Source organism: Physeter macrocephalus, chromosome 4, assembly GCF_002837175.3.
Source record: "Physeter macrocephalus isolate SW-GA chromosome 4, ASM283717v5, whole genome shotgun sequence".
Taxonomy (NCBI): domain Eukaryota; kingdom Metazoa; phylum Chordata; class Mammalia; order Artiodactyla; family Physeteridae; genus Physeter; species Physeter macrocephalus.
Genome location: NC_041217.1, coordinates 5,327,684 through 5,343,187, shown reverse-complemented (window position 1 = coordinate 5,343,187; position 15,504 = coordinate 5,327,684). Strand labels below are relative to the sequence as shown.

Here is a 15,504-nt window from a genome sequence, read left to right as displayed (position 1 = left end):
TTGATTCTTCCAATCCAAGAACATGGTATATCTCTCCATCTGTTTGTATCATCTTTAATTTCTTTCATCAGTGTCTTACAGTTTTCTCCATACAGGTCTTTGTCTTCTTAGGTAGGTTTATTCCTAGGTATTTTATTCTTTTTGTTGCAATGGTAAATGGGAGTGTTTTCTTAATTTCACTTTCAGATTTTTCATCATTAGTGTATAGGAATGCAAGAGATTTCTGTGCATTAATTTTGTATCCTGCTACTTTACCAAATTAGTTGATTAGCTCTAGTAGTTTTCTGGTAGCATCTTTAGGATTCTCTATGTATAGTATCATGTCATCTGCCAACAGTGAGATCTTTACTTCTTCTTTTCCGATTTGGATCCCTTTTATTTCTTTTTCTTCTCTAATTGCTGTGGCTAAAACTTCCAAAACTATGTTGAATAATAGTGGCGAGAGTGGGTAACCTTGTCTTGTTCCTGATCTTAGTGGAAATGGTTTCAGTTTTTCACCATTGAGGATGATGTTGGCTGTGGGTTTGTCATATATGGCCTTTATCCTGTTGAAGAAAGTTCCCTCTATGCCTACTTTCTGGAGCATTTTTATCATAAATGGGTGTTAAATTTTGTCAAAAACTTTCTCTGCATTTATTGAGATGATCCTATGGTTTTTCTCCTTCAATTTGTTAATATGGTGTATCTCATTGATTGATTTGCATATATTGAAGAATCCTTGCATTCCTGGGATAAACCCCACTTGATCATAGTGTATGATCCTTTTAATGTGCTGTTGGATTCTGTTTGCTAGTATTTCGTTGGGGATTTTTGCATCTATGTTCATCAGTGATATTGGCCTTACATTTAGGTCTTTAATTTAGTTTTCTTTCTTTGTGACATCTTTGTCAAGTTTTGGTATCAGAGTGATGGTGGCCTCGTAGAATGAGCTTGGGAGTGCCTCAGCAGCCATGGCTCACGGGCCCAGCCGCTCCGCGGCTTGTGGGATCTTCCCAGACTGGGGCATGAACCCGTGTCCCCTGCATCGGCAGGCGGACTCTCAACCACTGCACCACCAGGGAAGCCCTGTTGGAAGAGTTTTAATCACAGTTTCAGTTTCAGTGCTTGTGATTGGTCTGTTCATATTTTCTATTTCTTCCTAGTTCAGATTTCTAAGAATTTGTCCATTTCTTCCAGGTTGTCCATTTTATTGGCATATAGATGTTGTAGTAATCTCTCATGATCCTTTGTATTTCTTTTCATGTACTTTTGAGGGTGTGGGAATTAGGATAACATTCTTGGACAACAATGTGAAATGGTTGTAATGTAACAATTCACAGCATCTTTAACACTTCATAAATTTATTGTCATTTTAGAAATGTCCTTCCTAAATTTATTTTAATAATCAATTTTCAGGTGAGTTTATATTGAAGTAAGAGTTATGTCTTTCTTTGTCTCTCTTTGTGCCTTCCTTCCTTCCTTCCTTCCTTCTTTCGTCCCTCCCTCCCTTCCTTCCTTCTTTCCTTTATTTTTCTTTCCCTGCTGTATAATCTAATTCAGCTTTTCTTTGCAACCAGTTCTATGTGCAAAGAATCAGGATACCGTTTCATTCCATGTTACAGAGGTCGCTATGTAGTTCAATCTTAAAATAACTTAAGGACTAGACCAATACTTCTGTTTGGCTCCTTTAACCCTGAATTCTGTGCTGGATTTGCCATTAGATAGATAGTGCTTATAGAGGGATTACATCAACAGCTCAGAGCAACCATTTTTTCATCAAGAATAGGTTTTAACTGACTTTGACCATTGTTTTTAAGAACAAAAGGAGATTATTAATTACAAACTTGTCAAAGAAAAGTCTTGGTAGAGCCAATATTTCCCACTATTAATGTCTTTTTAAAGTTAAATCCTGTAACTAGTTCAAGATGTCACTATCAGAATAGTCATTCTTATCCTTGTGTCCACAAAATAGATCATTACAATAAGGCTGAGTTTGGACTGTTACTAAGAGGACAAAAGATAAAAACTGAAACAAGTATTGTTGACTATTTTACTCAGTATTTCTACCATTTTTTACATATAATACCCTAGGACTGTAGTCTTCAAGAAATGACTATTTTAATCTGTGAACAATTAAAAATAGAGCATATATGCAATTATAAGAGATCTTCAAAATCTTTGCATTCAAATTTATTTCTAATCATTCTCCTGAGGGAAAAAAAATAAAACTGGAGTGCTATTAAGGAGGCTACCAAGTAATTAAGAGTATGCTCCATCTTTTGGTTTATTGAAACTATATTATGAGTTAATTTTCAAATTATAGTTTTCTATAAAATAAAAGTTTAGAGGTTTACTTTAAAATTGTTTGTTTCAGAAATACTTTGTGAATGGAATTTTATTCTCTTAGAATATCTGAAAGAAAAAATTTTATGTTTTCCAATCACGTCTTTTTGCTGCTTTGCTGATGACATAAATAGGAATGCTATTAATAGCATGATGTTTAATGATTAATAGGATGTCTTAATAGAATAAAAAACGTTAGTAGTGGAACCAGCAGCAACCATGTTGTTTTTGATATGAAATAAATAGAATCTTATATCTAATCTACAAAAACCTGGTCATGTACGTAGGGTGATTTTCACATATGTTTTATTCCTTTTGATTATTGATACATGTCAGAATTTAAACAATTGTGAATTCTTAGGTATTGTTTTGTATTTGAATTTCATTTAAATGATAATATATAAGTTGAACCAATTGGTTATATTAACTGTGTTACTGACCATTTACTTTTAGTTAACTACACATCATAGGCAAGACTCACTTTATTTTCCCCAAGAAATGATTATTTCCATCTTGAAGTACATAACTTATTAGATATTTTTAGGATAACTTTGAATAAAATTACAGTCTACCAAAATGCAGCTTAATATCATTATACAAAATACTGCATTGAATCTCTATGAGTCCTCATTAGAGACTGGAAAAAGACCGATTCTAAGAGTTTCCTCTGTCCAGAGGAAAAATTGATGATGAAGTTTTTGGAATAATACACACTTGGAGTCAAAAAGGTGGTGAGTCTAGTGTTTAAATATTCAACTGTGGGACCAGACAGTTTGGGTTCTAATATAATTAAATAAGTTGCTTAACCCTCTCTAAAATTCAGCCTCCCTATGTGTAAAAAGGAAATGATAGAACTATCTCGTAAGGTTTCTGAGAGAGTTAAAGTATGTAATACCTTTAATACAGTACCTGTATTAAAAATTACACAGTACACAAAAATTAATCATTATTAATTATTTACAGATTAATAGTGTCTGGAAGGTTGAAGCAGTGTTAGTGCACGGGCAATCAAGTGACTTTGCTCACAGATTTCTAGAAAAGGCTCATAAATGTGCAGTTACGTTGTGTGTTGTACCCTATGGTGAATGCCTGGAAAAAGGACATTAGGGAAGGGACAGCCAGTTTTCTCTGAAAGCTTTTAGAGCTTTCTGCATGTGCTCCATATGCTTGAATAAATTGCCAAGGAGACAGAAACTTGTTTTTTCTTCTTCCTCTAAAGGGTTGAATTATTTGGAAGAGCTTGCAATCTAGTTTTAGAAATGCACCTAATAAAATAAATGCAATAATTAGGAATTGAGGCCATGTGTGTTTTCATTTCCTTACAACTCAAACTGAACAAATCCAGAGTCACTGTTCTTCACTTCTATGCAAATTATTAAATTGGATTATGCTGGCAGTGTCCCCATAGGAAGAAGTAAAGGTACTAGCCTCCTAAGGAGAGGGAAAGGGAACTCTGGAATGTTTAGGGCTTCTCCATGCAAGTGAGGAAGTATTCTAAAATAAATCTGAAGGATGATCTTTATCTAAGGCCATGCTTGTATGGTGCAACTTGTACATTGTTTTTCAGGATATCAAGGAGGAAAGATGACAAGGAAATGTGTCAGGATGTTTTAAGCTCTTTCCTAAAGGAGATCATTACACACCTGAGTAGGTAAGGGGAGGAAAAGTTAACCTCAGATCAGGAACAGTGATAGAAAATGACAAGCTGTTCCTGGTTTAAATTAATTAGAGAAAGGATAATGAACTCTTCACAATTTCTTCTCCTAATTTTTGCAACTCTAATTTGTATTTGCAATAGTAGTGGTGCTCTCAAAGCTGTCGTATGAAAAAGAAGGCAACATTTTCTATAGGCTGACATTGATATATACTCAAAAGAGGAAGACGTGAGACAACAGTTACCAAATTATATACAATTGTGACTGCAGAATATACCTCACTCATCTCCAACTACATGTATTCTCTCCTTGACTTCTTGGTTGAGTCCTCCAAAGCCTGTACTGCCAACTAACTCAGTGGAAATATGCTGAAGGGGGAAATTAGAGTAGAAAAAGACAGTAGTTTATTCTCTTGCAATTAAGACATCTTTCCAATTTATACATAAATATACGACCTCAAAACAATATCACTAGGGTCCCTCTCAGGTCCTTGATGGTGTCTGTTCAAATGAGAAGCCCTGAAGTGTAAACTCCACCAGCCTCAAAGGAAATCAAGCTCTTGACTGTTTTCATCAGTTTTTCCCTTTTTCCATCCATTGAGCTTCTGTATAATTGTTGCATGATGAATTCATACAGTTATCTGCTTAATTTGTTCTCCTATGTCCTTTTTTCTCCATCCATCCTAACACAACGGCCAAAGCAATGCTACTTAAACTGCATTTCCTACATTCCTTTTCCTTAATTAGATCTATCAATGATTACATATTGCTTATAAAATAATTTACAAATGTTTTATCTGGAATTCAAACTTTTCCTCATTCAAAGCCCCTCTTACTTCTCCCACAGCTTTCTTGTGCAAAACCACTGCTCTGCTGTCAATATTCTCATTAATTCTAGAACACTCTCTACACTTTTCCATACCTCAGAGTCTTTGCTTGGATGTCCTCTTCCCCTAAATTAGAATTTAATAACTAAATATTCTTGAGACCCTCCCAAATCAAGTCTTTGGAAGAAATTTCTCTTTCCTTCAACTCCTGTGGTACATATTGACCGTAATAGTCATTTGTTACTTAGTACAGATATTACTTACTTATAATTTTAAAATAGGAGAATTTTTAAAGTCTCTTAAGTCATAAATTTTTCCTAACTTTTTGCCCTACAAATACATAGAACACATTTGTTGAGAATGTGGCAACATGGATATTGAGAATAAATACAAGTGTCTGGGGCTTAAATTTAGTACTAACGGTTAACTATTTGCAGTCTGTTCTTGCTAATGGTAATCTAATATGGTAAGTCCCCTACATACGAACCTTCAAGTTGCGAACTTTCAAAGATGTGAACGTGCCCCTGTATGCCAGCTGTTGTACTGCACTACTATACTTTTCAAGGTACTGTACTGTAAGATTAAAAATGTTTTCTTTATTTTTGTGTTTGTTTGTCTTTTATGTATTATTTGTGTGAAAAGTATTATAAACCTATTACAGTACAGTAGTATATAGCTGATTGTGTTGGGTACCTAGGATAACTTTGTTGGACTTATGAACAAATTGGACTTACAAATGCGCTCTCGGAATGGAACTCGTTAGGGGACTTATTGTACCATATAACAACTTTGTGTTATGAAATAATAACATGTTGGTAATTTTCTTATGTTCTTCTAAATCTCTTTGAAATAAATACTTGGTTTTAAAAATATTGATGAAAATAAAAAGGGAACAAAAGCACTCAACTGATGACTTAGCCATCAGTCTTTGAAATCAAATAGAAGAGAAAAAACAGTAAAAATAACACATCTAAAATATATTGTTGAAATTAATTTGCAGCCATTATTTTCACTTGAACAGTGGAGTGACATCTTAAATGTTCAACAACTGCAAATAAAGTGAAAATCTGTAAAGTAAAATCACACCTGAAAATACTTTAAATTCTCCGTAAACATATATGTGTTTGTGTACGTACATTAAAAACTTGTACGGTAATATGTTTACATAATTATAAAATAAACACGTAAATGTGAAGGTATTTACTAAAATACGTATGCAAATATTTATAGCATTTTAAATTATATAAAGGAGCTATTGACAATTTAATTTATATGCATTTAATAGTATGGGAAGCAAATCATTTGAAAGGCAGATCTGTATGGGTTAAAAGTAAGATTCAGGGAATCCGATCACTGGGTTCCATTGTGGTTGTAGCACAATGTCTTTTGACTTTGAGGAAGTTGCTTAAATGGCCTGCGGCTCAGCTAAATGACCGATTGTGGCATGAAAGTCACTCAACTTCATTCCTTATCAGTAAAATGCATATTAAAACCTCAGAGAATTACTTCTCTGTGCTCACCAGAATGTCTAAAACTACAGAGATGGAAAACATCAGTGTGTTGAGGGTGTGGAGTAACTTACACACTTGCTAATGGGAATGTCAATTGATATAGACCTTTTGGAAGAGTGTCTGATGATCCGTATCACACCTAGAGATATTCATACATTATGTCCTAATATTCCACTCCTAGATATGTACTCATCAGAAATGAGAACACGTGTTTCCCAAAAACCTCATAATTTGATGTTCACAGCAGAACTATGTGCATTGTCTCCGAACTAGAAGCTACCCAGATGCCCACTGACAGACACATAGATAAATAAAATGTGGCATATTCGAAGAATTGAATATCATACGCAATAAGGGTTAATAATCTACAGCAACACCCAACAGTGTGCTGGAATAATCTAAACATAGTTTTTATTGGAAGGCTCCAAACACAAAAGAATAAATATCTTATTATCTGATGTATACAAAGTACAAAACCAGGCAAATCTGTCCCCTGTTCACAGAGATCAGGAGAGTGTGTCATGGGGGAAGGGGAACTGAAGTGGAGGCTGGGCCTTTCCTGAGAGACTGCTGTTCTTCACCTTGGTGCTCTTATCACGTGTGTCTTCACTTTCTCCGTATTCAGCAAACAATTTTCTTACATTCTCTTTATGCATATTATATTTCAGTCAAAGTTTAAAAAATTCAACATTTCAATTTCTTGATTTTTGAATTATTAAACTCATTCATACCTAAGGAGAGTGAGCCTGTTGCTTTATACACACATTTATAACAAGTCCTTAAAAGACTAATTTCATGAACTGCAGGCAAAGCAGGCCCCCCAAATCAACCAGCACTGTATTCCTGGCAAAGTTTAGTTCTGTTGTCTGGGTTTTGATTGTGAAAGCATTGCTTAACCTCAAGTTCTGTAAATGATTTCTGAAAGAGCTTTTATTTATTTATTTATTTATTTATTTATTTATTTTAATCTGCTGAGGTCTACCGACGGTAGATCTGAATGGGGTCTAAATAATTGGAGTGTTTATGAAATGCAGAGAATATCACCAGTTATGCACATTCCAAGAACCTGAACGTTTCCAGTGAAGAACATGCCTGGGTTTACAAAAACAAATCAAGGGCAGGTCACGGCATTAGCTTTCAGTGGGAGTGCAGGTTCAAACTCTGGCACTGTGAGGGCTCCTGGCTGATTTTTTCTTTTACTTTGCAAAAGTTTCTGATGGGCGGGACATCTAGCAATCGCTTTAATCCCCAAGCTGTGTTTCGACTTCCTTTTGGAGCAAGTAGTTTCCTGCGCTTTTCTTAGTTTTTAACAGAGGAGAACCTGACACAGTGTTAAGCACTGTCAACTACTAGATGTGCCCCTGAAGGGTCCCCAAAATGAGATTTCCAGCAACAATTGTGTGGCTTATGTTATGGACTGTTTGTGTCGCAAAAGGTAAGGTTAAAAAAGGAAGGCTTTTTTTTTCTATATTGCAGAACATTTGCTTACATGCTTTTTACGGTGGTAATAAAAATTTGGTCTAGAAAATGTGCTTAATTACTGTGCTGTAGCTTAGTGTGTGAGATGCTTTTGACATTTTTCAGTTTAAAAAATATAAGCAGCTTATTTGAATGGCATATCTAATTATTCATCATAATTTTATTTAATGTAGAAGTTCAGAAAATGTTTTAATAATTATTTTCAAAAAACGTGACATGTCATGATCATTTCCCTTGTGATTATCATAAAATGTAATTTACTTTTTTTGCCTAGAATTTTCACCAAAATGCCTATGTGAATGTATTAAGAAGTAGGTGAACATAGAACAAGAAAATGAATTAGACAGTAAAAGCCTTCAAGCTGCAATGATTGGACTTATTTCAGATAGAGATGTTAACTCTTGCTAAAGAAAAATTGATTTATCATTTACAATTGACATTGCCATGGCTTTAAAAGTCTTGGAGACAACCATCACTTGTATCGTTTGAATGAAAATGCGTAAATTTGAAAAAAAATTGAATATGCAACCTTTGTAAACGTTACTCAATAGGGTTTTCTTCCCCTGTGGTTGATATAAGATATGCTAGTAGAAAAGCCTTTAGGAGTAGTGAATCTGAGTGCAGGAGTTTTTTTCTGATACCAGTAAGAATTTATGGATAATTAAATTTACTTCTATCACTTTTCCTTGATGAAAAAGTTTCTTCTTGGAGCAAATTTGGTTTCCTAGTTCGTGATAGGTAACCAATTATGTGATACATGTTTGACTAACGTTTTTTAAAGTTATCATTCATAAATTCCCAACATTCTTCACTAGGTCAACAAACTTCGATTGAATGCTTATTTCAAGTCAACCTCTAGGCAGTGAGGAATATTAGCAAATGAAACAAAACCCCTGTCTTTGAGGGTCTTTCAATCTAGAAAATAAAGCCAGATATCTTTTTAAGTTGTATCCTTTAGTAATTTTTTTTCAGGTTTTTCTCAAATGTGTTTAAGAGTTTTTGAAAGATAGTCTTTTTCTCAGTTATACACACTAATATGCTATTGCTTGATTTTTAGCTTGTAAACCTTATATCCAGCCACTTTTTAAACTAGGTATACAATCATTTCCCTCTCCAAAAAATATTACAACTAATAATAACTAATATTACAACACAATATACCAAAATATGATTATATTGGCAAAGAGTTCTGGAACAATGTTAATGTTACCAAGAGCAAACATCTTTTTCTTTACACAAGGTTTTTGTCTTTTCTTTAATAGGAATACTCTTAGTGCTTCACGATTTACATATTGTTTGCCGAGGTTTTATGTAGATTGCATTTGTCGTGTACGGAAGATTTGTTTGGTTTCTAGCTCATGTTTAAAGCTAAGAATCAATGCTAAATTTAATTAAACTGTTTCAGTGATGACAAAGTGGAATTTGAAATATTATTAAAATTGGGTGCTACAAAGTGTAAGTGATAAAAATTAAATAATAGTGATATAAAACTCCCTGCGTCCCTAATGGATTCCAGCTGATTCATTTCACTTGTATTTTATATTTCATGAACGTATGTTGGTATGTGACAGCAGTTTCTGCTGGTAAATTGAGCTTTAGCACAACACGCGTTACAGTGAGAATGGCTGTAAATCTGGCCACTTCCTAGATAAAGTACAGCTTTGGTATTTAAAGTAACACATTAGCCTCATGGTTTTCACAAAAGCACACACACGCACAACCAATTTAGGGCATCAGTCTAGCCCTAACAGAAGTTACTCAATAGAGTGGCCTTGATCATTAAAAATATCCACATATCCTTCAACATTTGCCTCTGTTTTTGTCTCCCATGTAGAAATGACGATGGAATACAAATTGAGAAACTGAGAAATACTAAACTGAATACTGAATGCTAACTTGAGAAAGTGAGAAAAGACAGTTGTGTATACTCTCACGATCTGCTTTACTCAACAAGATACTGCATTTCAGCCTTTCCTAAGTGGTCTCCATCCTGTTAAGAGTGAACATTCCTCAAAAATACTAATCGCTACTAAAGAGGAGTAGTAACCAACAGGAAGAATTTATAAGCTCAACTTTCTATTTTTCCCCCTTTTTAGAAAAGGATATTGGAGACCAAGCAGTACCTTTTTAATGCAGTAGGTGGTCTGCGTTTTCATCCCTAGCTGTACAGGAACGTCAGCTGCTTGTGGGGGAGTTCACCCCAGGCTACTAAGAACCTGGTCAGATTTACAGAGCTCAGAGTAACCCTTCCTCAGTTATACCACATCGTTTCTGCTTTCTGGAATATCTTGTGACCAACCTTTTCAAGAACTTTTAGATTTAAGATCCAAAAAGCGTATACTCTTTGAAATTAGCCACGGCCCCAAAATTCCAGGCTGATTAAAGTAGATAAATCAAAACACAAGTGAAATATGTCCAAGTGCACGCTGGCTATGTTGTTTGGAGAGATGTGTTTTCTAATTCTGGAGGTTTAAAGGGCAAAAGCGTTCTTGCAGGACCTGAAATATGTTACATATCAGAGAGATTCTATTCCAACAGAGAGAGGATAATTTATTTTTTTTAATACATTGTTTCAAGTACAAGACGGTTTTGAATTTGAATTAACTAATACAAAAAAATCAATATTATGGTCATAAGAATTAATTATAAGTTCATAAAAATTACTTTTTAATACAAAAACATTGATATTATGATCATAAGAATTAATTATAAATTCAAAAAAATTACTCTTCTTTAAGGATAGATGTGAATATTATGTATATTCATCTAATCCAGAAAACTTGTGATAGCGGTTTATAATCCTAACTTCTATGTTTCAGTTCCAGTGTGATAAATAAGAATTCCCCGTCTCCAAAAAATCCCACATTTTCAGAGGTAGTAGTGTGGGTATTTACCTATACGGTGGGATCTAAAGTGGAGCAATGGCCCAATTGTCTTCAACATCTTCCCTTCTCCTAAAATGTTTTACATATTAATAATACCATAAATTCAACCAGTCTGAAATTTATGTAGAGTGACAATACTCTGAGTAAGAGTTGGGACAGTTAAATTTAGTATTATGCACCACAATTATGTGAATTACTATTCACAGTAAGTTTTCTGTCTGATAAGTTTCCTGCAACAGTTTTAATGGGCCGAGGTAGAAATGAATGAGAATGAGGTAAGAGCAGGGCCCAGCAATCCCGGAAGATGAGGTTTGCTCGGGAAGGAAGAGCTGATAGGGAAGCACTCTCGTGGGTGCTTTGACCAGGGGTAGAGGAAACGGCCCCAGGAATGTCACGAAAGCGAGAGCCTTGCTGACTTTAAGTTTAGGCACAGCCTGGGAATGCACATGCTACTCTTCTGCCTGCACGTAATTTCAAATTAGAACTAAATTATTTAAGTATTGCTAACAGTATTCTTAGCTAGAAGTAAGTTTTCAAATATACATGGAAGCACAGTTTAGGGAGCATTCTTTATTTTGGGCCTTTGGTTGCTGGGGCTTGAGCCTCGGTCTGAGTTGGCCCACTTTTTTATCCCCTCCATCCCTGACGGTTCCACAGCCTTGGCCATGTTTCCTTCTTCCCGGCTGGCTCTGTCTCCCCCTCCTTCTCACCCCACACACCATCCCCAGCTGCCTGCCTGTGAGAGTCTGCCAACCAGCCTACCCCGTGCTCACTTAACTAATGTGCACTTTACCCACTTCTTAACAGCTTTAACCAGTCTCAGAACACAGTGCACAAAGAGGACGCGATGCCCGTGAAAAACTAGTTACATTCTAGCTTAAGATTTTAAGGAAACGCTATAAAAAATGGTTCAGAGAGAGTAAAGTAATGGGACAGAGAAAAAAAATCACAAAACTAATAAAAAGAAAGGGAAAGAAAAAGATTTGACAGAGCACTTTTATTTGTTTTGACATTTTGACAGAGAGAGCCAAGTTTCTCCTAAACCTTGTTAAACCAGAACTGTAATAGATAGAAAAGTTATTATAGAAATGTTCCTTCAAAGGTTCCCCGAAGTTTTTTGAGCTAAATTAAAATGATTCCTGACTTCAAAAAGTATAACATACATTCAAACATAGGACACACAGACAGGATGCAGAATGGAATTTTACAGATGTTAGATTTCTTGGGTTCCTGCAACAGAGGTTTAAGTGCACTAAACATTTGTTCCCTTATCTTTTATGTTTGTTACCGTCTACAATGCCTTTTCCCCAGGTTATCCATAATCTACAGATAAAATTGAAAGTCTTTGGGATAGCTTCACATTCATTCATCCATCCATTCATCTATTTATTTGCTCATTCAATGATCTTTTTTTTCTTTTGAGCGACTGCTAAGTGCCAGGCTCTATGACAAGCACTTTCCAACAGGAGGTCACTTAGGAGGCAAAACAGAAGGGATGATTATTGTATTTTACTAATATATTGTATTTTATTATATAAAATATTTTGATGGAGATAACTGAAAACACTGTAGGATCACTTAGGGAAGGCAAGATGCTCAAATTGGAATGAAAGGATGGTATAGGGTGGTGCTGAGAAGTTGTTTAGTAAGAGGTGCAATGAAGAGAGAGAAATACATCAGGGTTGTGATGATATCATGGGTAGGTTTTGACGGATTGTGGTGACGGTCCTTTTTCTTGGGGAAGTTACATTTTGATGGGAGGATAGATACATAAACATAACTATGAACCATGAATTATGTTGTGAAGGAAGTAAAGTAGGGGCTGAGGGAAAATAACAGAGATGGAGTAGTGGGGTGTCTTGCCTACCTTGCCTAGATGTAAGTGGACCACTTGGAGGAAGTGTCTGAAAGATGAGACAAAGCCAGACACCAAAAATCTGTGGTTAATGTGTTCAAAGAGGAAAAAAATGACATGTGCAAAAGGCCTAGGGAGAAAAATTCATTTGAGATGCTCATCTAAATATAAACAAACTAGGGTGGCTTTGGCACAGTGAATAAATGGTAGGGGTGATAAGATGAAGTCAGAGAGCATGGCTAGAGCCAAATGCGGGTTCCAAAGCCAAGGGAAGGAGAAGTCACAGGAGAATTTTAATCCCAGGAATGACATGACCAAATTGGCAAAAATCACACGTGGTTGTGAGGCCAATGGGAGAGGGGAGCTTGGGGACTAGTTAGCAGCTTGAGTCACCATCGAGCTGACAGATGATAATAAATCAGAACTAAGATTTTGGCAATGGCAGTGGAAAGATGGAACAACGGAGTAGGGGGCGATAACATTTTTTTTCTTACGGGGTCAGGAGATGCAATTTAAAATTTGTGGATTTGCACTTCTCTAATACTTAGTGATGTTGAGCATCTTTTCACGTGCCTCTTGGTCATCTGTATGTTTTCTTTAGTGAAATGTCCATTTAGGTCTTCCGCCCATTTTTTAATTGTGTTGTTTTTTTGATGTTGAGCTCCATGAGCTGTTTATATATTTGGAGATTAATCCTTTGTCCATTGCTTCTTTATACAGCAGAAACTAACACAACATTGTAAAGCAATTTTACTCCAATAAAAAAAATAAAGAAAGAAAAATACACCCCAAAAAAATAAATAAATAAAGTTTGTGGAAAAAGCACCAGAGTTTTAAATATCATTTGAAGTAAAAAGTGTAATGAATATGAGAACTCTTTATGTGTAGTAAATATGTATACACAGAGCAAATATTGTGAGAATCTGGTAGAAAGATGGTATGAAAGAGATGTATCCTTGTCTTTTATGTCTGGGTGTTAAAAGCAAGTAACACACATGATTACTCTTTGGGTAAATGCATTGCTTTAATAAAAATCATTTAAATTGAATAAGTTAATTGATAAGAAAATTTTATTACTTTTTTCCTTGCATGAGCTTAATAAAAGGATAGGAATTAAATTTATCAAAATGTTAATATATTAGTGAAAAGTCGTTCTCCACTCACAATGTTGGCATCTACATTTGAAATTTAACTAACTAATTTTTCCAGTAACCTAAACGCCATGAAGTGGATCTGAATTAGGAAGTGGAAAACACACATGTTATCCTATAGTTAAACACAAAATTTCCATGTAAAAACATGATCCTTAAGTTGAAAAAACAAAACCAAAAACTCGGGCTTTTTTGGAGAAAGAAGGTTGCTGGTAGGAAGAGGCGCAGGTGGTTTGTGTTGTTTTATGGTAGGGTGTTAGCACCATCTAGTGGAGAAAAAGTATGTTTACTTAAATTTTAGAAATCAAAACTAATGTGGAATCATCGATTACAAAGTTTCCTAACAAATGTGCTAAACATTTGCAAAAAAGTCAAAGAAAAATTAGTGCATATGAAAGCCCACACAAGTGTTATTTATTACACAAAAATGAAGTTTCATATGGAGTTTCTGTTCTACAAAATGTAGAATGTTTTTGGAATGGGATCCAGCTCCGTTGATTATTTTTTCCCCTTGCCTTTACAAAAAGAAATTCTAGAATAGAATGTTAAACCATTCTTATAAAACCAAGTAAGAAAAGGAGTTTAACAGTGAAAATAATATCAATAAATATATATATGGTGAGAAGTATCTTTGAATTTGCCAATTTAAAAGTAATGTGTTAAAGGTCAACTAATGAAATCACCCTAATATCCAGGGTAGTTGTATCTAAACTAAGCAGCAAGAAGTATTAAAAAGATTAGCAATTATAATCAGTAGGCATGAGCTTCATTATTAATTTTATGTATTCCCTTCTTTATATGTCATTTTGTTAATGAATTACTTTTTTGGAAAAAAAGAATCATATGGTACATGCAGATTCTATTACTTTAGTATCTTTATGGTGAAGTATATGAGTGAATAAAATATGACTGTACTGTATTTTAAAATAGTTATAATTACCCATGTCGAGAAGTAGAGCATTCTCAGCATCCCCCAAATACCCTTGCGTTTCTTCTAGATTAATACCCCTTCCTTTCTTCTGGAAGAAAATATTATCTTAATATTTATGGTAATTATATTTTTGCTCTTCTTTAATACTTTTTAACCATCTATATATACATACCTATTATATATGTCTGTTCTTGAATTTTATATAGATGAAATAATTTTGTAACATTTGATGTACCTTTGTGTCTTTTTACTTCATGTGATTATTATTATTTGTTTCTGTGGCATTTTGTGGCATTGGTGTGCTATTCCAATGCATGGATATACCATAAATTTTAATCCATTCAACAGTTGACAGACATTGGAGTCATTTCCATTTTTAACTATAAAAAAACCCATATCACTATAAAATGTTACTATATGTGAAATCTAGTTCACAGTGTTTATGAGTTTCTCTAGGATATATTCCTAAGAATAAAATTGCTGAGTAATAAACAATGGTACCTTCAACTTCACTATGAGTTGGTAAGCTCCTCTCTTAGTGGGGCATTCTGATTTTCCCTCCCACCAGCAGTACCTAAGGCTCCACGTTCTTTCCAAGTGGTAGGATTTTTAGACTTTAAAAAATGTTGCCAATGTCATGTTATTTTATTCATGATTTATTATGGTTTTAATTTTTATTTGCAGTTTGACCAATTTTTCATAAGTTTATTGATCACTTGGATTTTCTTTTTGGTGAAATACCCATTCCAGTCTTTTACCCATTATCATTTTTTTCCCACATGTAAGTGATACCATACAGTTTTTATTTTTTATTTTTTTATTTTTTATTTATTTATTTATTTTTGCGGTACGTGGGCCTCTCACTGTTGTGGCCTCTCCCATTGTGGAG

At 34.6% G+C, this 15,504-nt stretch overlaps 1 protein-coding gene across 4 annotated transcripts in view; it reads left to right on the top strand.

The window, feature by feature from the left end:
• Positions 1-7,607: 7,607 nt before the first annotated feature.
• LOC102991067 (complement factor H-like) overlaps positions 7,608-15,504 on the top strand; it is a 141,097-nt gene continuing 133,200 nt past the window's right edge. For 2 of the 4 annotated variants that reach the window (XM_028488295.1, XM_024130719.2), the window contains exon 1: positions 7,612-7,749. In XM_028488295.1, the coding sequence (XP_028344096.1) occupies positions 7,692-7,749 (58 nt within the window). In that variant the 5' untranslated portion in view covers positions 7,612-7,691. Of the gene's footprint in view, positions 7,750-15,504 lie in introns of all 4 variants that reach the window. The other 2 variants (XM_028488298.1, XM_028488297.1) reach the window with 2 other exon arrangements.